Here is a 20,773-nt window from a genome sequence, read left to right on the forward strand (position 1 = left end):
ACAACAGTACGTGTGAATATTTCTATTGCTATAGTTAGGACGGGGTGCTACAGTAGCTTGATACACCTACTACCTCGAGGTGCTATTAGCACATTAGGAACTAATATGCATATAAGTATACTGAAAAAAAAGCTGATACAGCACACCCTTTGATATCTGTAACAGTCAACATGTAATTCTAAACCAGTAATAAACACAGTCTGAAATCACATGCATTCCTAGTCATATGTTGATGCGGACAATCCAATGAGACAAAGAATACATGGAGTGTGTAGAAAGTCCAAAACATGTTATCAGGCGATGAATCTTTCACTTTTTATTAGTTTTTCAAAAATTCCCAGCACATGATTTCGCCGACACGTGTTTCGTCTATTACTAAGACTTTTTCAAGGCAATATGAGAATGTTCATAAGGTGCAGTCCAGTGTGGAAATTCCCAAGGCCAATGTCCTATGGCATACTTGATGGTCAAAATTGAATGTATTCAAAACAAGGCAGTTTAACACAACAGATGCCGAGGAGCTGTGGTCGAGAGACTGCAGAGAACGAGGAACGTGAAGCCAGACACTGCAGCGACCTGAAGGAAGAGTCAAGAGACGACACCCACTGGACGGCAGCGGCTGCCCCCTCCCTGGAGAGGAGAGACCGCACCGCTCGAGGTAGGGGAGAGACTGCAGAGCAGAGGCCGTGACTCCTTCACGCCATTGCCAAGGTGAGAGGCTCGCGTGATTCATTGGGGGGGGGGTGAACTCCTCATTCAGAGCCATCGAGCACCGGATTATGAATGGATTTGGGAGGAAGGACCCCCATCCCCTTTGCATGCACACCCTGGGGGCAGGCGGGCTGCGCCAACGGCCCGTCTGCAGAGGGACAGTTCGCCGCATTTTCCAAACCCAGTCTTAAACAGTTGCCTGTTTTATTGGAAAAATACAATATTTTATAAATAATTCAATATCATTAGTCCGCTGCCTCCAAGACGTGGGAATGTGGACTCCGCTCACTGGTCCTTATACTAGCACCAAGAAGCACACACTGCTTGGGTTGACCGGCGCCACAACAAAGTGCGCTCTAATGAGGTAAGGCAGGGGCAAAGTGCCCTCTGGCCCAAGGCCCCTGTCTTTCAGGGGGTCCTGATAGAGCCATTGCTGTTCTGCAGTCTTGCCCTGATGACCTGGAATAATTCTTCAACACATTGTTTTAAATACCATTTTCCTTTCATTAATTTTAATGTGAGTGATGTGTGAGTTTATTACAGATATTTTGCAAAGAAATGTTTGTTTTATGCAACATCCATAAAAAAAGTTTTTTTAAGATCAAAACAGGACCTCACATATGAGAAATGGGAACGGATCACAGAGATTATTTTCAATATTAGCGAGCAGCTGCTGTGTTTCAATATTGCAAATAGGTCATGTAATAGGTCATGCATTTGCGAGCGATTAAGCTATTGGCATTGTAAATGACAATGCCATTTATTTAACGATTAAGCTATTGGCAATGTAAATGACAATGACATTTATTTATGATTTAAAAAAAAAAATCATGAGCAATGTCAATAGCTCTACCTTTAATAATGCCGAGATCATTGCATTGTAAATGCTTGTTGGAATTGCTTTTAAGTTGCGGCTTATTAGGTCTGGCTCCAAAATTATCTTGAGCTTTAGATGTGTAGGTTTCAGTTCTAATTTTTGGTAATTTGTTCTTGATCCACAATAGGGAAATGTGCGATGAGTTGCAGTATTGTCAGTGCTTCTGGCTCCCAATTAATATTACTTAAAATGATTGAGGAAATTGTGGGATAGTTGCCAATTAATTTCATCCCAAATCCAGGGATGGGGCAGCCCCGTATTTAATTCTAAATCTGTTTTAGCACTTCAGGAAAACAACAATGGATGGTGTACCATGTGTTATGGTGTATATATGGCAGAAAAGACTGTGCCCCAAGTGGCATTATCCTCTACTGAGGGGACCATACTGAGTGGTGGGCACATTGTGAGAGTTGTATTTTTCTCTTGGTGTCTCGTGTGAAGAACACAGTTTTAGTTTTTTGCGATCTTTAAAGGAATTTCCTCCCGTCTTGTGGGTACTTTACCCATAATTGAGTTTGTTTACTTGACTAACTGCAGACACGGTTAGCTGTGACTGCATAGCCTGGTCAGCTGTTGCTGGGGTAGCTGTGATTATACGCATAGCGAACTGCGTTAAACGTCTATAGTATCTTAATGGACCTGTGTAAAGAGCGTTGAGGTCTGCAGCATTTAATTGTGGTAAGTTTGGGTATGGTATATAGCCAGGTAGCACTGGCCTGGTCACCCCTTTATTACGGAGGGGCCTCAGTCCTACATTGTTTAGTGGATGTTGGAGGGTGTCTTGGAACCAATTCTGGTGTTCCCGACATGTTAATGGTATTTCAAATCTTTATAAACTCTGTATTGGTAATGCAGCTGGAGTGTATGTGTGAAATGTCTGTGAAGTGCCATAGACTGCAGGAAAGCGAACCCAAGTAGAATATCTGTTTTATGTGCTTCATGGTCCTTAACCACGAAAGTGACATCACCCTCTCCAACAGGGAGTCCTTGTTACAGCAATAGTGCAAAAGCATGTCTGCAATTAACAGGAATAATAGCAGCTAGCAGCATATTTAATAAATGAAGATCAAGTAAAGGAATATGCTAAAATCTGGTAACCCTTTAAAGATTCAAGCTTTAACAGCCATCTGACTAAAATAGGGGTTTCCTGTTCAGCTGAGGAGGATTAATCTCTTACGCCGTAGACATCTCCAAATGAGGTGGAAAGGGGGCCTCTGACACATGCAAGAACTACAGAGGAGACCCATCAAATAAGTACCTTACCTAGAACGTTGGTGGCGCTGTGTTATTCGGTTCCTAGCAATTAAGTTGGACTGTTTATCTGGACAACAAACATCAGAATACAGGAACTCTGTTACACACATCACCAGGAAATGTAGGTCTAATTCATATCTAGCTCACAGTGCCCCATCTGAGCCCCTAACCTTACTAGTGTACCAGATAGTATGAGCAACCTCAAACATGACCACTCTTTATTCCCCAAGGAAATTGTGGAAACAGATCTATCTTTTTGTTGTTTACTTTGTATGTCCAAAGAAAAGACAAAGATATGAATTGGCTTTTCAAACATTTATTAAACAATGGTATTCTTGTATGGAACAAGTGTGCTGGAATTATTAGGCAGAAGATTCTAACTAGCATTATAAGAATGGTGAAGAAGATTAACAGTTCAACCATTACAACATTGCTATATGATTATACTCCTACCTAACACTACCTAGCATAGTGGGAGTACCCTCTACCAGATCCCTTGGAATAGCCTTCCTCCTTCGCCCATTCCGGAGTAGGATGTGTCAGGAAGCCAACCAGTGTAGAACTGGTTATCTATCCTTCAGGGTCAGCAGACTGCATCTCAGTCGCAGTGTCGCATTCCAGGACAATCCCAGCAGAAGTGCTCCTCTGCCGAATATATAATACAGAGGCCATTTATGTAATAAAAGCACTTCTGCAAACACACTGTATCAAAGGTGTAGAGCTGATGTGGTGGTTAGGCTGGAGCCGAAGAGCTGTCTTAAACGGTACAACTAAATAAAAGGGCATCACGTTCCATGTTCCTTTGCCTTGGACAGAGTGTACGAGCAACATGATGATAATGCATACTAAATAAACAAGCATTGGAAATGCAATAGGGCTCGCATTAGGAAAGTTTGAGCTATTGGTCTTATAAATGAATTTTTTTTTATTTATGTGGTTTTTTTTTAAATAGCTAAATTAATAGCTTTGTCATTTACAATGCCAATAGTTATAACTTTCGCAAATGTGACACCTATAGCATTTGTAATGCAACATGTTTTGTATTTACGTGACTTAGATGTATTGATATTACAAATAACAATAGCTTTTAATTTTTAAAAATAATTAATACTTAAAAAATTTATTTAATTTATAATGGCAATAGCTTAAACTTTTGTAAATAACTTTTGTGAAGATTATGTTCAGTGTTTTTTATTGTGACGAAAATTCAAGAACAGAAGTGAAATATTAACATCTTTTTGTGATTTGTAATAAAGCGTGAAAGCTTGAAAACAGCTTGAAACATTGAAAGAACATATTTGAACCAGTGATGCTGTGGTTGCGCTGAGTGATGCTGTGGTTACGCTGAGTGATGCTGTGGTTGCGCTGAGTGATGCTGTGGTTGTGCTGAGAGATGCTGTGGTTGCGCTGAGAGATGCTGTGGTTGCGCTGAGAGATGCTGTGGTTGCGCTGAGTGGTGTGTGCATCGGTGGAGCTTAGCGGGTGCATCAGTGGAGCTGTTTGGGGGGTGCATTGGTGGAGCTTAGTTGGAGCATCGGCGGAGCTGTGTGGTGGGTGCATCGGTGGAGCTTTGGTGGGTGCCTCGGCGGAGCTGTGTGGTGGGTGCATGCGCGGAGCTGTGTGGTGGGTGCATCCGCGGAGCTGTGTGGTGGGTGCATCCGCGGAGCTGTGTGGTGGGTGCATCCGCGGAGCTGTGTGGTGGGTGCATCGGCGGAGCTGTGTGGTGGGTGCATCGGTGGAGCTGTGTGGTGGGTGCATCGGTGGTGCATCGGTGGAGCTGTGTGGTGGATGCATCGGTGGAGCTGTGTGGTGGGTGCATCGGTGGAGCTGTGTGGTGGGTGCATCGGTGGAGCTGTGTGGTGGGTGCATCGGTGGAGCTGGGTGGTGGGTGCATCGGTGGAGCTGGGTGGTGGGTGCATCGGTGGAACTGTGTGGTGGGTGCATCGGTGGAGCTGTGTAGGTGGAGCTGTGTGGTGGGTGTCTTGGTGGAGCTGTGTGGTGGGTGTCTTGGTGGAGCTGTGTGGTGGGTGCATTGGTGGAGCTGTGTCAGTGGAGCTGTGTGGTGGGTGCATCGGTGGAGCTGTGTGGTGGGTGCCTCGGTGGAGCTGTGTGGTGGGTGCCTCGGTGGAGCAGTGTGGTGGGTGCCTCGGTGGAGCAGTGTGGTGGGTGCCTCGGTGGAGCAGTGTGGTGGGTGCCTCGGTGGAGCAGTGTGGTGGGTGCCTCGGTGGAGCAGTGTGGTGGGTGCCTCGGTGGAGCAGTGTGGTGGGTGCCTCGGTGGAGCTGTGTGGTGGGTGCCTCGGTGGAGCTGTGTGGTGGGTGCCTCGGTGGAGCTGTGTGGTGGGTGCCTCGGTGGAGCTGTGTGGTGGGTGCCTCGGTGGAGCTGTGTGGTAGTTGCTTCAGGGGAGCTGTGTGGTGGGTGCATCAGGGGAGCTGTGTCGGTGGAGCTGTGTGGTGGTTGCATCAGTGGAGCTGTGTCGGTGGAGCTGTGTGGTGGGTGCATCGGTGGAGCTGGGTGGTGGGTGCATCAGTGGAGTTGTGTGGTGGGTGCATCAGTGGAGCTGGGTGGTGGGTGCATCTGTGGAGCTGTGTGGTGGGTGCATCTGTGGAGCTGTGTGGTGGGTGCATCTGTGGAGCTGTGTGGTGGGTGCATCTGTGGAGCTGTGTGGTGGGTGCATCTGTGGAGCTGTTGGGTAGGTGCATCTGTGGAGCTGTGTGGTGGGTGCTTCGGTGGAGCTGTGTGGTGGGTGCATCGGTGGAGCTGTGTGGTAGGTGCCTCGGTGGAGCTGTGTGGTCGGTGCATAGGTGGAGCTGTGTGGTGGGTGCCTCGGTGGAGCTGTGTGGTGGGTGCTTCGGTGGAGCTGTGTGGTAGGTGCATAGGTGGAGCTGTGTGGTGGGTGCATAGGTGGAGCTGTGTGGTGGGTGCATAGGTGGAGCTGTGTGGTGGGTGCATAGGTGGAGCTGTGTGGTGGGTGCATAGGTAGAGCTGTGTGGTGGGTGCCTCGGTGGAGCAGTGTGGTGGGTGCCTCGGTGGAGCAGTGTGGTGGGTGCATAGGTGGAGCTGTGTGGTAGGTGGCTCTGTGGAGCTGTGTGGTGGGTGCCTCGGTGGAACTGTGGTGGGTGCATAGGTGGAGCTGTGTGGTGGGTGCCTCGGTGGAGCTGTGTCGGTGGAGCTGTGTGGTGGTTGCATCAGTGGAGCTGTGTGGTGGGTGCATCTGTTGAGCTGTGTGGTGGGTGCCTCGGTGGAGCTGTGTGGTGGGTGCATCGGTGGAGCTGTGTGGTGGGTGGCTCTGTGGAGCTGTGTGGTGGGTGCCTCGGTGGAACTGTGGTGGGTGCATAGGTGGAGCTGTGTGGTGGGTGCCTCGGTGGAGCTGTGTGGTGGGTGCCTCGGTGGAGCTGTGTGGTGGGTGCCTCGGTGGAGCTCTGTCTTGGGTGCATCAGTGGAGCTGTGTGGTGGGATCATCTGTGGAGCTCTGTGGTGGGTGCATCGGTGGAGCTGTGTCGGTGGAGCTGTGTGGTGGTTGCATCAGTGGAACTGTGTGGTGGGTGCATCGGTGGAGCTGTGTCGGTGGAGCTGTGTGGTGGGTGCATCGGTGGAGGTGGGTGCATCAGTGGAGCTGTGTGGTCGGTGCCTCGGTGGAGCTGTGTGGTGGGTGCCTCGGTGGAGCTGTGTGGTGGGTGCCTCGGTGGAGCTGTGTGGTGGGTGCCTCGGTGGAGCTGTGTGGTGGGTGCCTTGGTGGAGCTGTGTGGTGGGTGCATCTGTGGAGCTGGGTGGTGGGTGCATCTGTGGAGCTGGGTGGTGGATCTGTGGAGCTGGGTGGTGGGTGCATCTGTGGAGCTGGGTGGTGGGTGCATCTGTGGAGCTGGGTGGTGGGTGCATCTGTGAAGCTGGGTGGTGGGTGCATCTGTGAAGCTGGGTGGTGGGTGCATTTGTGGAGCTGTGTGATGGGTGCATCGGTGGAACTGTGTGGTGGGTGCATCGGTGGAGCTGTGTAGGTGGAGCTGTGTGGTGGGTGCCTTGGTGGAGCTGTGTGGTGGGTGCCTTGGTGGAGCTGTGTGGTGGGTGCATTGGTGGAGCTGTGTCAGTGGAGCTGTGTGGTGGGTGCATCGGTGGAGCTGTGTGGTGGGTGCCTCGGTGGAGCTGTGTGGTGGGTGCCTCGGCGGAGCTGTGTGGTGGGTGCCTCGGCGGAGCTGTGTGGTGGGTGCATCGGCGGAGCTGTGTGGTGGGTGCATCGGCGGAGCTGTGTGGTGGGTGCATCGGCGGAGCTGTGTGGTGGGTGCATCGGCGGAGCTGTGTGGTGGGTGCATTGGCGGAGCTGTGTGGTGGGTGCATCTGTGGAGCTGTGTGGTGGGTGCATTTGTGGAGCTGTGTGGTGGGTGCATTTGTGGAGCTGTGTGGTGGGTGCATTTGTGGAGCTGTGTGGTGGGTGCCTCGGTGTAGCTGTGTGCTGGGTGCCTCGGTGGAGCTGTGTGCTGGGTGCATCGGTGGAGCTGTGTGGTGGGTGCATCGGCGGAGCTGTGTGGTGGGTGCATCGGCGGAGCTGTGTGGTGGGTGCATCGGCGGAGCTGTGTGGTGGGTGCATCTGTGGAGCTGTGTGGTGGGTGCCTCGGTGGAGCTGTGTGGTGGGTGCCTCGGTGGAGCTGTGTGCTGGGTGCCTCGGTGGAGCTGTGTGCTGGGTGCCTCGGTGGAGCTGTGTGGTGGGTGCATCGGTGGAGCTGTGTGGTGGCTTCATCGGTGGAGCTGTGTGGATCGGCGGAGCTGTGTGGTGGGTGCATCGGTGGAGCTGTGTGGTGGGGGCATCTGTGGAGCTGTGTGGTGGGGGCATCTGTGGAGCTCTGTGGTGGGGGCATCTGTGGAGCTGTGTCGGTGGAGCTGTATGGTGGTTGCATCAGTGGAGCTGTGTGGTGGGTGCATCGGTGGAGCTGTGTGGTGGGTGCCTCGGTGGAGCTGTGTGGTGGGTGCCTCGGTGGAGCTGTGTGGTGGGTGCCTCGGTGGAGCTGTGTGGTGGGTGCCTCGGTGGAGCTGTGTGGTGGGTGCCCCGGTGGAGCTGTGTGGTGGGTGCCCCGGTGGAGCTGTGTGGTGGGTGCCTCGGTGGAGCTGTGTGGTGGGTGCCTCGGTGGAGCTGTGTGGTGGGTGCCTCGGTGGAGCTGTGTGGTGGGTGCCTCGGTGGAGCTGTGTGGTGGGTGCCTCGGTGGAGCTGTGTGGTGGGTGCCTCGGTGGAGCTGTGTGGTGGGTGCATCGGTGGAACTGTGTGGTGGGTGCATCGGTGGAACTGTGTGGTGGGTGCATCGGTGGAGCTGTGTAGGTGGAGCTGTGTGGTGGGTGTCTTGGTGGAGCTGTGTGGTGGGTGTCTTGGTGGAGCTGTGTGGTGGGTGCATCGGTGGAGCTGTGTGGTGGGTGCATTGGTGGAGCTGTGTGGTGGGTGCATTGGTGGAGCTGTGTCAGTGGAGCTGTGTGGTGGGTGCATCGGTGGAGCTGTGTGGTGGGTGCCTCGGTGGAGCTGTGTGGTGGGTGCCTCGGTGGAGCAGTGTGGTGGGTGCCTCGGTGGAGCAGTGTGGTGGGTGCCTCGGTGGAGCAGTGTGGTGGGTGCCTCGGTGGAGCAGTGTGGTGGGTGCCTCGGTGGAGCAGTGTGGTGGGTGCCTCGGTGGAGCTGTGTGGTGGGTGCCTCGGTGGAGCTGTGTGGTGGGTGCCTCGGTGGAGCTGTGTAGTAGTTGCTTCAGGGGAGCTGTGTGGTGGGTGCATCAGGGGAGCTGTGTCGGTGGAGCTGTGTGGTGGTTGCATCAGTGGAGCTGTGTCGGTGGAGCTGTGTGGTGGGTGCATCGGTGGAGCTGGGTGGTGGGTGCATCAGTGGAGTTGTGTGGTGGGTGCATCAGTGGAGCTGGGTGGTGGGTGCATCTGTGGAGCTGTGTGGTGGGTGCATCTGTGGAGCTGTGTGGTGGGTGCATCTGTGGAGCTGTGTGGTGGGTGCATCTGTGGAGCTGTGTGGTGGGTGCATCTGTGGAGCTGTGTGGTGGGTGCATCTGTGGAGCTGTTGGGTAGGTGCATCTGTGGAGCTGTGTGGTGGGTGCCTCGGTGGAGCTGTGGTCGGTGCATAGGTGGAGCTGTGTGGTGGGTGCCTCGGTGGAGCTGTGTGGTGGGTGCTTCGGTGGAGCTGTGTGGTGGGGGCATAGGTGGAGCTGTGTGGTGGGTGCATAGGTGGAGCTGTGTGGTGGGTGCATAGGTGGAGCTGTGTGGTGGGTGCATAGGTGGAGCTGTGTGGTGGGTGCATAGGTGGAGCTGTGTGGTGGGTGCATAGGTAGAGCTGTGTGGTGGGTGCATAGGTGGAGCTGTGTGGTGGGTGCATAGGTGGAGCTGTGTGGTAGGTGCCTCGGTGGAGCTGTGTGGTGGGTGCCTCGGTGGAGCTGTGTGGTGGGTGCCTCGGTGGAGCTGTGTGGTGGGTGCCTCGGTGGAGCTGTGTGGTGGGTGCATCGGTGGAGCTGTGTGGTGGAGGCATCTGTGGAGCTCTGTGGTGAGTGCATCGGTGGAGCTGTGTCGGTGGAGCTGTGTGGTGGTTGCATCAGTGGAGCTGTGTGGTGGGTGCATCTTTTGAGCTGTGTGGTGGGTGCCTCGGTGGAGCTGTGTGGTGGGTGCATCGGTGGAGCTGTGTGGTGGGTGGCTCTGTGGAGCTGTGTGGTGGGTGCCTCGGTGGAACTGTGGTGGGTGCATAGGTGGACCTGTGTGGTGGGTGCCTCGGTGGAGCTGTGTGGTGGGTGCCTCGGTGGAGCTGTGTGGTGGGTGCCTCGGTGGAGCTCTGTCTTGGGTGCATCAGTGGAGCTGTGTGGTGGGATCATCTGTGGAGCTCTGTGGTGGGTGCATCGGTGGAGCTGTGTGGTGGTTGCATCAGTGGAGCTGTGTGGTGGGTGCATCGGTGGAGCTGTGTCGGTGGAGCTGTGTGGTGGGTGCATCGGTGGAGGTGGGTGCATCAGTGGAGCTGTGTGGTGGGTGCCTCGGTGGAGCTGTGTGGTGGGTGCCTCGGTGGAGCTGTGTGGTGGGTGCCTCGGTGGAGCTGTGTGGTGGGTGCCTCGGTGGAGCTGTGTGGTGGGTGCCTCGGTGGAGCTGGGTGGTGGGTGCATCTGTGGAGCTGGGTGGTGGATCTGTGGAGCTGGGTGGTGGGTGCATCTGTGGAGCTGGGTGGTGGGTGCATCTGTGGAGCTGGGTGGTGGGTGCATCTGTGAAGCTGGGTGGTGGGTGCATCTGTGAAGCTGGGTGGTGGGTGCATCTGTGAAGCTGGGTGGTGGGTGCATTTGTGGAGCTGTGTGATGGGTGCATCGGTGGAACTGTGTGGTGGGTGCATCGGTGGAGCTGTGTAGGTGGAGCTGTGTGGTGGGTGCCTTGGTGGAGCTGTGTGGTGGGTGCCTTGGTGGAGCTGTGTGGTGGGTGCATTGGTGGAGCTGTGTCAGTGGAGCTGTGTGGTGGGTGCATCGGTGGAGCTGTGTGGTGGGTGCATTTGTGGAGCTGTGTGGTGGGTGCCTCGGTGTAGCTGTGTGCCTCGGTGGAGCTGTGTGGTGGGTGCATCGGTGGAGCTGTGTGGTGGGTGCATCGGCGGAGCTGTGTGGTGGGTGCATCGGCGGAGCTGTGTGGTGGGTGCATCGGCGGAGCTGTGTGGTGGGTGCATCGGCGGAGCTGTGTGGTGGGTGCATCTGTGGAGCTGTGTGGTGGGTGCCTCGGTGGAGCTGTGTGCTGGGTGCCTCGGTGGAGCTGTGTGGTGGGTGCATCGGTGGAGCTGTGTCGGTGGAGCTGTGTGGTGGCTTCATCGGTGGAGCTGTGTGGATCGGCGGAGCTGTGTGGTGGGTGCATCGGTGGAGCTGTGTGGTGGGGGCATCTGTGGAGCTGTGTGGTGGGGGCATCTGTGGAGCTCTGTGGTGGGGGCATCTGTGGAGCTGTGTCGGTGGAGCTGTATGGTGGTTGCATCAGTGGAGCTGTGTGGTGGGTGCATCGGTGGAGCTGTGTGGTGGGTGCCTCGGTGGAGCTGTGTGGTGGGTGCCTCGGTGGAGCTGTGTGGTGGGTGCCTCGGTGGAAATGTGTGGTGGGTGCCTCGGTGGAGCTGTGTGGTGGGTGCCTCGGTGGAGCTGTGTGGTGGGTGCCCCGGTGGAGCTGTGTGGTGGGTGCCCCGGTGGAGCTGTGTGGTGGGTGCCTCGGTGGAGCTGTGTGGTGGGTGCCTCGGTGGAGCTGTGTGGTGGGTGCCTCGGTGGAGCTGTGTGGTGGGTGCCCCGGTGGAGCTGTGTGGTGGGTGCCTCGGTGGAGCTGTGTGGTGGGTGCCTCGGTGGAGCTGTGTGGTGGGTGCCTCGGTGGAGCTGTGTGGTGGGTGCCTCGGTGGAGCTGTGTGGTGGGTGCCCCGGTGGAGCTGTGTGGTGGGTGCCTCGGTGGAGCTGTGTGGTGGGTGCCTCGGTGGAGCTGTGTGGTGGGTGCATCTGTGGAGCTGTGTGGTGGGTGCCTCGGTGGAGCTGTGTGGTGGGTGCCTCGGTGGAGCTGTGTGGTGGGTGCCTCGGTGGAGCTGTTTGGTGGGTGCATCGGTGGAACTGTGTGGTGGGTGCATCGGTGGAGCTGTGTAGGTGGAGCTGTGTGGTGGGTGTCTTGGTGGAGCTGTGTGGTGGGTGTCTTGGTGGAGCTGTGTGATGTGTGCATCGGTGGAGCTGTGTGGTGAGTGCATTGGTGGAGCTGTGTGGTGGGTGCATTGGTGGAGCTGTGTCAGTGGAGCTGTGTGGTGGGTGCATCGGTGGAGCTGTGTGGTGGGTGCCTCGGTGGAGCAGTGTGGTGGGTGCCTCGGTGGAGCAGTGTGGTGGGTGCCTCGGTGGAGCAGTGTGGTGGGTGCCTCGGTGGAGCAGTGTGGTGGGTGCCTCGGTGGAGCAGTGTGGTGGGTGCCTCGGTGGAGCAGTGTGGTGGGTGCCTCGGTGGAGCTGTGTGGTGGGTGCCTCGGTGGAGCTGTGTGGTAGTTGCTTCAGGGGAGCTGTGTGGTGGGTGCATCAGGGGAGCTGTGTCGGTGGAGCTGTGTGGTGGTTGCATCAGTGGAGCTGTGTCGGTGGAGCTGTGTGGTGGGTGCATCGGTGGAGCTGGGTGGTGGGTGCATCAGTGGAGTTGTGTGGTGGGTGCATCAGTGGAGCTGGGTGGTGGGTGCATCTGTGGAGCTGTGTGGTGGGTGCATCTGTGGAGCTGTGTGGTGGGTGCATCTGTGGAGCTGTGTGGTGGGTGCATCTGTGGAGCTGTGTGGTGGGTTCATCTGTGGAGCTGTTGGGTAGGTGCATCAGTGGAGCTGTGTGGTGGGTGCCTCGGTGGAGCTGTGGTCGGTGCATAGGTGGAGCTGTGTGGTGGGTGCCTCGGTGGAGCTGTGTGGTGGGTGCTTCGGTGGAGCTGTGTGGTAGGTGCATAGGTGGAGCTGTGTGGTGGGTGCATAGGTGGAGCTGTGTGGTGGGTGCATAGGTGGAGCTGTGTGGTGGGTGCATAGGTGGAGCGGTGTGGTGGGTGCATAGGTGGAGCTGTGTGGTGGGTGCATAGGTGGAGCTGTGTGGTGGGTGCATAGGTGGAGCTGTGTGGTGGGTGCATAGGTGGAGCTGTGTGGTGGGTGCATAGGTAGAGCTGTGTGGTGGGTGCATAGGTGGAGCTGTGTGGTGGGTGCATAGGTGGAGCTGTGTGGTAGGTGCCTCGGTGGAGCTGTGTGGTGGGTGCCTCGGTGGAGCTGTGTGGTGGGTGCCTCGGTGGAGCTGTGTGGTGGGTGCCTCGGTGGAGCTGTGTGGTGGGTGCATCGGTGGAGCTGTGTGGTGGAGGCATCTGTGGAGCTCTGTGGTGAGTGCATCGGTGGAGCTGTGTCGGTGGAGCTGTGTGGTGGTTGCATCAGTGGAGCTGTGTGGTGGGTGCATCTGTTGAGCTGTGTGGTGGGTGCCTCGGTGGAGCTGTGTGGTGGGTGCATCGGTGGAGCTGTGTGGTGGGTGGCTCTGTGGAGCTGTGTGGTGGGTGCCTCGGTGGAACTGTGGTGGGTGCATAGGTGGAGCTGTGTGGTGGGTGCCTCGGTGGAGCTGTGTGGTGGGTGCCTCGGTGGAGCTGTGTGGTGGGTGCCTCGGTGGAGCTCTGTCTTGGGTGCATCAGTGGAGCTGTGTGGTGGGATCATCTGTGGAGCTCTGTGGTGGGTGCATCGGTGGAGCTGTGTCGGTGGAGCTGTGTGGTGGTTGCATCAGTGGAGCTGTGTGGTGGGTGCATCGGTGGAGCTGTGTCGGTGGAGCTGTGTGGTGGGTGCATTGGTGGAGGTGGGTGCATCAGTGGAGCTGTGTGGTGGGTGCCTCGGTGGAGCTGTGTGGTGGGTGCCTCGGTGGAGCTGTGTGGTGGGTGCCTCGGTGGAGCTGTGTGGTGGGTGCCTCGGTGGAGCTGTGTGGTGGGTGCATCTGTGGAGCTGGGTGGTGGGTGCATCTGTGGAGCTGGGTGGTGGGTGCATCTGTGGAGCTGGGTGGTGGGTGCATCTGTGGAGCTGGGTGGTGGGTGCATCTGTGAAGCTGGGTGGTGGGTGCATCTGTGAAGCTGAGTGGTGGGTGCATTTGTGGAGCTGTGTGATGGGTGCATCGGTGGAACTGTGTGGTGGGTGCATCGGTGGAGCTGTGTAGGTGGAGCTGTGTGGTGGGTGCCTTGGTGGAGCTGTGTGGTGGGTGCCTTGGTGGAGCTGTGTGGTGGGTGCATTGGTGGAGCTGTGTCAGTGGAGCTGTGTGGTGGGTGCATCGGTGGAGCTGTGTGGTGGGTGCATCGGTGGAGCTGTGTGGTGGGTGCCTCGGTGGAGCTGTGTGGTGGGTGCCTCGGTGGAGCTGTGTGGTTGGTGCCTCGGTGGAGCTGTGTGGTGGGTGCCTCGGTGGAGCTGTGTGGTGGGTGCCTCGGTGGAGCTGTGTGGTGGGTGCCTCGGTGGAGCTGTGTGGTGGGTGCCTCGGTGGAGCTGTGTGGTGGGTGCCTCGGTGGAGCTGTGTGGTGGGTGCCTCGGTGGAGCTGTGTGGTGGGTGCCTCGGTGGAGCTGTGTGGTGGGTGCCTCGGTGGAGCTGTGTGGTGGGTGCCTCGGTGGAGCTGTGTGGTGGGTGCCTCGTGGAGCTGTGTGGTGGGTGCCTCGGTGGAGCTGTGTGGTGGGTGCCTCGGTGGAGCTGTGTGGTGGGTGCATCGGTGGAGCTGTGTGGTGGGTGGCTCTGTGGAGCTGTGTGGTGGGTGGCTCTGTGGAGCTGTGTGGTGGGTGCATCGGTGGAGCTGTTTGGTGGGTGCATCGGTGGAGCTGTGTGGTGGGTGCATCGGTGGAGCTGTGTGGTGGGTGCCTTGGTCGAGCTGTGTGGTGGGTGCCTCGGTCGAGCTGTCTTGGGTGCCTCGGTGGAGCTGTGTCTTGGGTGCATCAGTGGAGCTGTGTGGTGGGGTCATCTGTGGAGCTCTGTGGTGGGTGCATCGGTGGAGCTCTGTGGTGGGTGCATCGGTGGAGCTGTGTGGTAGTTGCTTCAGGGGAGCTGTGTGGTGGGTGCATCAGGGGAGCTGTGTCGGTGGAGCTGTGTGGTGGTTGCATCAGTGGAACTGTGTCGGTGGAGCTGTGTGGTGGGTGCATCGGTGGAGCTGGGTGGTGGGTGCATCGGTGGAGCTGGGTGGTGGGTGCATCAGTGGAGTTGTGTGGTGGGTGCATCAGTGGAGCTGGGTGGTGGGTGCATCTGTGGAGCTGTGTGGTGGGTGCATCTGTGGAGCTGTGTGGTGGGTGCATCTGTGGAGCTGTGTGGTGGGTGCATCTGTGGAGCTGTGTGGTGGGTGCATCTGTGGAGCTGTGTGGTGGGTGCTTCGGTGGAGCTGTGTGGTGGGTGCCTCGGTGGAGCTGTGTCTTGGGTGCCTCGGTGGAGCTGTGTCTTGGGTGCATCAGTGGAGCTGTGTGGTGGGGTCATCTGTGGAGCTCTGTGGTGGGTGCATCGGTGGAGCTCTGTGGTGGGTGCATCGGTGGAGCTGTGTCGGTGGAGCTGTGTGGTGGGTGCATCGGTGGAGCTGTGTGGTGGGTGCATCTGTGGAGCTGTGTGGTGGGTGCATCTGTGGAGCTGTGTGGTGGGTGCATCTGTGGAGCTGGGTGGTGGGTGCATCTGTGGAGCTGGGTGGTGGGTGCATCTGTGAAGCTGGGTGGTGGGTGCATCTGTGGAGCTGGGTGGTGGGTACCTCGGTGGAGCTGTGTGGTGGGTACCTCGGTGGAGCTGTGTGGTGGGTGCCTCGGTGGAGCTGTGTGGTGGGTGCATCGGTGGAGCTGTGTGGTGGGTGCATCGGTGGAGCTGTGTGGTGGGTGCATCAGTGGAGCTGTGTGGTGGGTGCATCGGTGGAGCTGTGTGGTGGGTGCATCGGTGGAGCTGTGTGGTGGGTGCATCGGTGGAGCTGTGTGGTGGGTGGCTCTGTGGAGCTGTGTGGTGGGTGCCTCCGTGGAGCTGTGTGGTGGGTGCATAGGTGGAGCTGTGTGGTGGGTGCCTCAGTGGATCTGTGTGGTGGGTGCATCGGTGGAGCTGTGTAGTTGGAGCTGTGTGGTGGGTGCCTTGGTGGAGCTGTATGGTGGGTGCCTTGGTGGAGCTGTGTGGTGGTTGCATCGGTGGAGCTTTGTGGTGGGTGCCTCTGTGGAGCTGTGTGGTGGGTGCATTGGTGGAGCTGTGTCAGTGGAGCTGTGTGGTGGGTGCATCGGTGGAGCTGTGTGGTGAGTGCCTCGGTGGAGCTGTGTGGTGGGTGCATCGGTGGAGCTGTGTGGTTGGTGCCTCGGTGGAGCTGTGTGGTTGGTGCCTCGGTGGAGCTGTGTGGTGGGTGCATCGGTGGAGCTGTGTGGTGGGTGCATCGGTGGAGCTGTGTGGTGGGTGCATCGGTGGAGCTGTGTGGTGGGTGCATCGGTGGAGCTGTGTGGTGGGTGCATCGGTGGAGCTGTGTGGTGGGTACCTCGGTGGAGCTGTGTGGTGGGTGCATCGGTGGAGCTGTGTGGTGGGTGGCTCTGTGGAGCTGTGTGGTGGGTGGCTCTGTGGAGCTGTGTGGTGGGTGCCTCGGTGGAGCTGTGTGGTGGGTGCATAGGTGGAGCTGTGTGGTGGGTGCATAGGTGGAGCTGTGTGGTGGGTGCATCGGTGGAGCTGTGTGGTGGGTGCCTCGGTGGAGCTGTGTGGTGGGTGCCTCGGTGGAGCTGTGTCTTGGGTGCATCAGTGGAGCTGTGTGGTGGGGTCATCTGTGGAGCTCTGTGGTGGGTGCATCGGTGGAGCTGTGTTGGTGGAGCTGTGTGGTGGTTGCATCAGTGGAGCTGTGTGGTGGGTGCATCGGTGGAGCTGTGTCGGTGGAGCTGTGTCGGTGGAGCTGTGTGGTGGGTGCATCGGTGGAGGTGGGTGCATCAGTGGAGCTGTTTGGTGGGTGCCTCGGTGGAGCTGTGTGGTGGGTGCCTCGGTGGAGCTGTGTGGTGGGTGCCTCGGTGGAGCTGTGTGGTGGGTGCCTCGGTGGAGCTGTGTGGTGGGTGCCTCGGTGGAGCTGTGTGGTGGGTGCATCGGTGGAGCTGTGTGGTGGGTGCATCGGTGGAGCTGTGTGCTGGGTGCATCTGTGGAGCTGTGTGGTGGGTGCATCTGTGGAGCTGTGTGGTGGGTGCATCTGTGGAGCTTTGTGGTGGGTGCATCTGTGGAGCTGTGTGCTGGGTGCATCGGTGGAGCTGTGTGCTGGGTGCATCGGTGGAGCTGTGTGCTGGGTGCATCGGTGGAGCTGTGTGCTGGGTGCATCGGTGGAGCTGTGTGCTGGGTGCATCTGTGGAGCTGTGTGGTGGGTGCATCTGTGGAGCTGTGTGGTGGGTGCATCTGTGGAGCTGTGTGGTGGGTGCCTCGGAGCTGTGTGGTGGGTGCATAGGTTGAGCTGTGTGGTGAGTGCATAGGTTGAGCTGTGTGGTGAGTGCATCGGTCGAGCTGTGTGGTGGGTGCCTCGGTCGAGCTGTGTGGTGGGTGCCTCGGTGGAGCTGTGTCTTGGGTGCATCAGTGGAGCTCTGTGGTGGGGTCATCCGTGGAGCTCTGTGGTGGGTGCATCGTTGGAGCTGTGTCGGTGGAGCTGTGTGGTGGTTGCATCAGTGGAGCTGTGTGGTGGGTGCATCGGTGGAGCTGTGTCGGTGGAGCTGTGTGGTGGGTGCTTCGGTGGAGGTGGGTGCATCAGTGGAGCTGTGTGGTGGGTGCATCAGTGGAGCTGTGTGGTGGGTGCATCTGTGGAGCTGTGTGGTGGGTGCATCTGTGGAGCTGTGTGGTGGGTGCATCTGTGGAGCTGTGTGGTGGGTGCATCTGTGGAGCTGTGTGGTGGGTGCATCTGTGGAGCTGGGTGGTGGGTGCATCTGTGGAACTGTGTGGTGGGTGCATCGGTGGAGCTGTGTAGGTGGAGCTGTGTGGTGGGTGGCACTTTTTATAAATCATTAGTAAAAGAGATCAATGAAATTCAACTAAAACCCATATATAGCAGAAGAGGAGAAAGCTCTAGTAACGGGATTCAGGATGAATGTATATCTTTGAAGCAAATCGCCAGCATGTGAAAGGTGTAAAATAGCAATCAGCATAAAACGAAAATGCCAGCAAAAGACTTTATAAAATTCTGTGTGGCCCTGATAAAATAATTAGAGCGTTTATTATATCATGACCAACAATGGTTATTGTTTCAAGAGCAGCATGCGAGATGGTTAGGGGCTGCAATATAAACAAGCCCTCTGCATTGCTGTGGTGGGAAGGGGGGCTGGCAGAGGCAAGAAGGGAAGAATAGGGGCCGGGAGCAGCAGCCTTTGATGTGCTGACCGGCCGGCCGTGCATGACTAATTAGGGGAGGAGAAATGCCGGCTGAGGGAAGCTTGAGATGCCCGAGGAGGCTGGTGGCTTTGATGTGCACGCGCTCTCGGGCACTCAAAGAAATCGCCGAGTTGGTTTAACTCTGTTTAAGCTGCAATATAGCTCGCCAGCTATGCGCAAGCGCACAGCAGGCGAGCCCTAAAACTGGATGTAGAATAGATTCTCAATTCATTGTTGTGTAAGTGTAAAACCTGAAAAGTCACCTTTATAAAAGATGTCAAACTAAAGTGTGTAACTAAAATTGAGACTCTGAGTGGGCCCTGTTGTCCTTTATAACAAAACTACCAGCCGTACTCTGTACCCAGCTTGCCAACCTTATATAGCTATATGCCACTTTTGGGGGCGATGTAGTACTTCTACCATGAACGTCAAAGTGTAAATTGACCATGAACTGGTACGTTAATGATGTGAACATGATGCAGAAAATTGTAAGAGCCCAAGAAAAAGATTTAAGACTATGCCCATGCCTTCAGATGCATAGATGGGCAGGACATTTTATAAACATCTTACACCATGCTAAATTCTTCATTCTAAAACTTAACACGTGCTCCAAACTGATACAGAGAACTTTCCTAGATCATTGAGCATTGGGCCAAAGAGGCCGTGCTCGCGTGCAGTCGCTGCATCTGAATACAGTGGACTAGCCTTCAGTTCTCCAAAAATGCCCATGGAAATTGGGAATAATATAGCTAAACATCCAAACTCATCTCACGCATGACCTAAGCACTACCATGAAGAATTATGTAGCCATGTAGACTGTGTTCACCGTCCTTACCCTGGATAGGGTGAAAATGACCATCACGAATACTAACAAATCAAGCTTTGTTTCGCATTCTCTCCCACCGCTTCAAGCCAAACATCACACCAAAACCCTCTCACCTGTTTGACTAGTAACCATCAATTCCTCCCACATCATTGCTGCCTCCTGTATGCTGTCACATTAGGGGACTTTTGATATATTTGTTAAGAATTGATTTGTTAAGAATAGACTGTAATGTTTGAGTAATCAAACATTACCGTCATCACAGACCACCCTTTTCTATGACACTAGAGAGATGTGCAGATAGCCAGGTAGAAGATTACTCCAGCAACAATGATCTAGGTATTTATTATCCATTCTGGTTTCAGTGCTTGTGACAGCATGAATGTGCAACCTTTTACCAGAGACTGCCATTCATTGTGGCCAATTCTAGATGTGGTAGTCTAGAAGGCTTTTCTAGCCTTGTTCTGTGACTCCATAATCTACTAGTATCATGCATTCTGCTGGACACCTCAAGCTTGGTGGCAAATGCAGGCCTTCAGTGGAATCTGCCTCTGCAGTGAGCCCAACACTAGATATGCCTCTAGAAACAAGGTCGTCTCTCCATCTGGAGGGTTTGGGGAATGGGCTGTGGGGGGGTGGAGAGAATAGACAAACTGGCAACATTCAGGGGTGGCTCCTATATACACCTTCGTGTCAGAGGCAAAACAGATTTATAATGAAAGCTGATAGTGCCACCTAGCAGCAGGCAGGAGCAATCACAAGTTTTCAGCTCCTAATTGGAAGATTCACATTCACTAGATAAGAAATCTTGATTAGGTAAGTCTAGCCCAGAAAGAATGTTACTGAATGTACATAACTTTCTCATTAGTTCTTAACAATTAGGACACTTTGTCACAGTCCCTAGAACCTTTTATGTGATGTATTCATTACTCGTAGAATAGTGCAATCATATCTACTGCAAACTACAATAGGAAATAATAGTTAACAGTGTGCTATTTCCAGCACACAAACTGTAGTGCATGTGCCGGCCAAACAGCTTATAACTGCTGTAAGGAAAACTCAAATCGAAAATCTCAGCAGGGTAAATTCAGGCACCCAACATCATACACATAGATAACCTGAGGAGAAAAAAACCCCGAAGCAAATAGCACACTATATTGTTTTTCTTAGAAAATACAAACCACAGAAGGCAAAACAACCCTGTATTAAATAATAAGCTTCAATGAAGCATGAAGCCTCATCCGCAGCCTGATCTTGCATAGTAGGCAGTCTACTGCCTCAGTACATATACTTGCAAACGCACAAGCACTGATCTTTCAGGTTACCGGCTATAGTTGCAACACATTCGTCATTTCTTCCTGCTTCAAATGGTGCTACTAGGGTTTCTTTGCCATCTGATGATGCATTGGCAATTGTGGCATGTGTTCTCGTCTAGGGGTTGCTCCTTTAATGAACCTTTTAGTCCTTATGTACCAATGGGTTAATGTCCCCAGCCTGGCGTTCTTGTTGCCACATTGACTGTCCATGATCTGGATAGGAATAATTTCAGAAGTTTAGTAAAGGTACAAATCAACATTTCAAGTAATTATTTACACACACACACACACACACACAGGTGAGGAGCTATGATGTTTACTAGCTTGGCCTACTCAGGTGCTCTTCACTCAGCTAAGAATATCATGCATATGTTCTTGCACAGCTGTCACTACATACTCCTATACAACCCCTTCATTTTCACAACACATTTGGAAGGAAATTTTCCTGTAGAAGATTTAGCAGGTTTCAGTTGTAATAAAGTAAATGCTGGCATCTGCCTGGGTTTTAATAGTTAAAAACCAGCCACCAAATGATCAAAGAATTTTGTGTCTGATACTTAATTTGATGGATTTAAGTAGGCTACATCTGTTAACCTCAAACCCTAATGTATCCTCTGAAATGTATTGGTAGTAATATTCACTTTGTCACTAGCAGACAATGTTTTCCGATATTTATTGTAAATTCTTCATGGTTTCAGTCCTTGACTTTAAAATGTTGTCGATAGCCTCAAGTTTTATCACTTTAGATAACTTGAACCTATTTTTTCAGTCATTTTACATCAAATTTGACATTAATCTTCTTTCCTGAACTCTAGAGATCACAAGGTCTTCTAAAGAAGTCATGGGTAGCTGCTGTAGCTGTCCAGATAAAGAAACTATCCCAGATAACCATCAAAGCAAGTTTAAGGTGAGTAGATGATCCCCAGTAGGTTATTTCATGCAGTGGTGAGGATGCCCTTATTGAGCGTTTGTACCTAATGAACTTGGTTAGTCTAAAACATACACTTTGTGGAACCG

The 20,773-nt window shown here is 54.9% G+C and overlaps 1 protein-coding gene across 3 annotated transcripts in view; it reads left to right on the top strand.

Moving 5' to 3' along the window:
* FRS2 (fibroblast growth factor receptor substrate 2) overlaps positions 1–20,773 on the top strand; it is a 320,399-nt gene that overhangs the window by 185,580 nt on the left and 114,046 nt on the right. For all 3 annotated transcript variants that reach the window (XM_086918017.1, XM_086918018.1, XM_086918019.1), the window contains one exon: positions 20,572–20,663. In XM_086918017.1, coding sequence (XP_086774143.1) covers positions 20,598–20,663 — 66 coding nt within the window. In that variant the 5' untranslated portion in view covers positions 20,572–20,597. The remainder of the gene's footprint in view (positions 1–20,571; positions 20,664–20,773) is intronic.

This window comes from Lissotriton vulgaris, chromosome 1_1 (genome assembly GCF_964263255.1).
Source record: "Lissotriton vulgaris chromosome 1_1, aLisVul1.2, whole genome shotgun sequence".
Classification (NCBI taxonomy): domain Eukaryota; kingdom Metazoa; phylum Chordata; class Amphibia; order Caudata; family Salamandridae; genus Lissotriton; species Lissotriton vulgaris.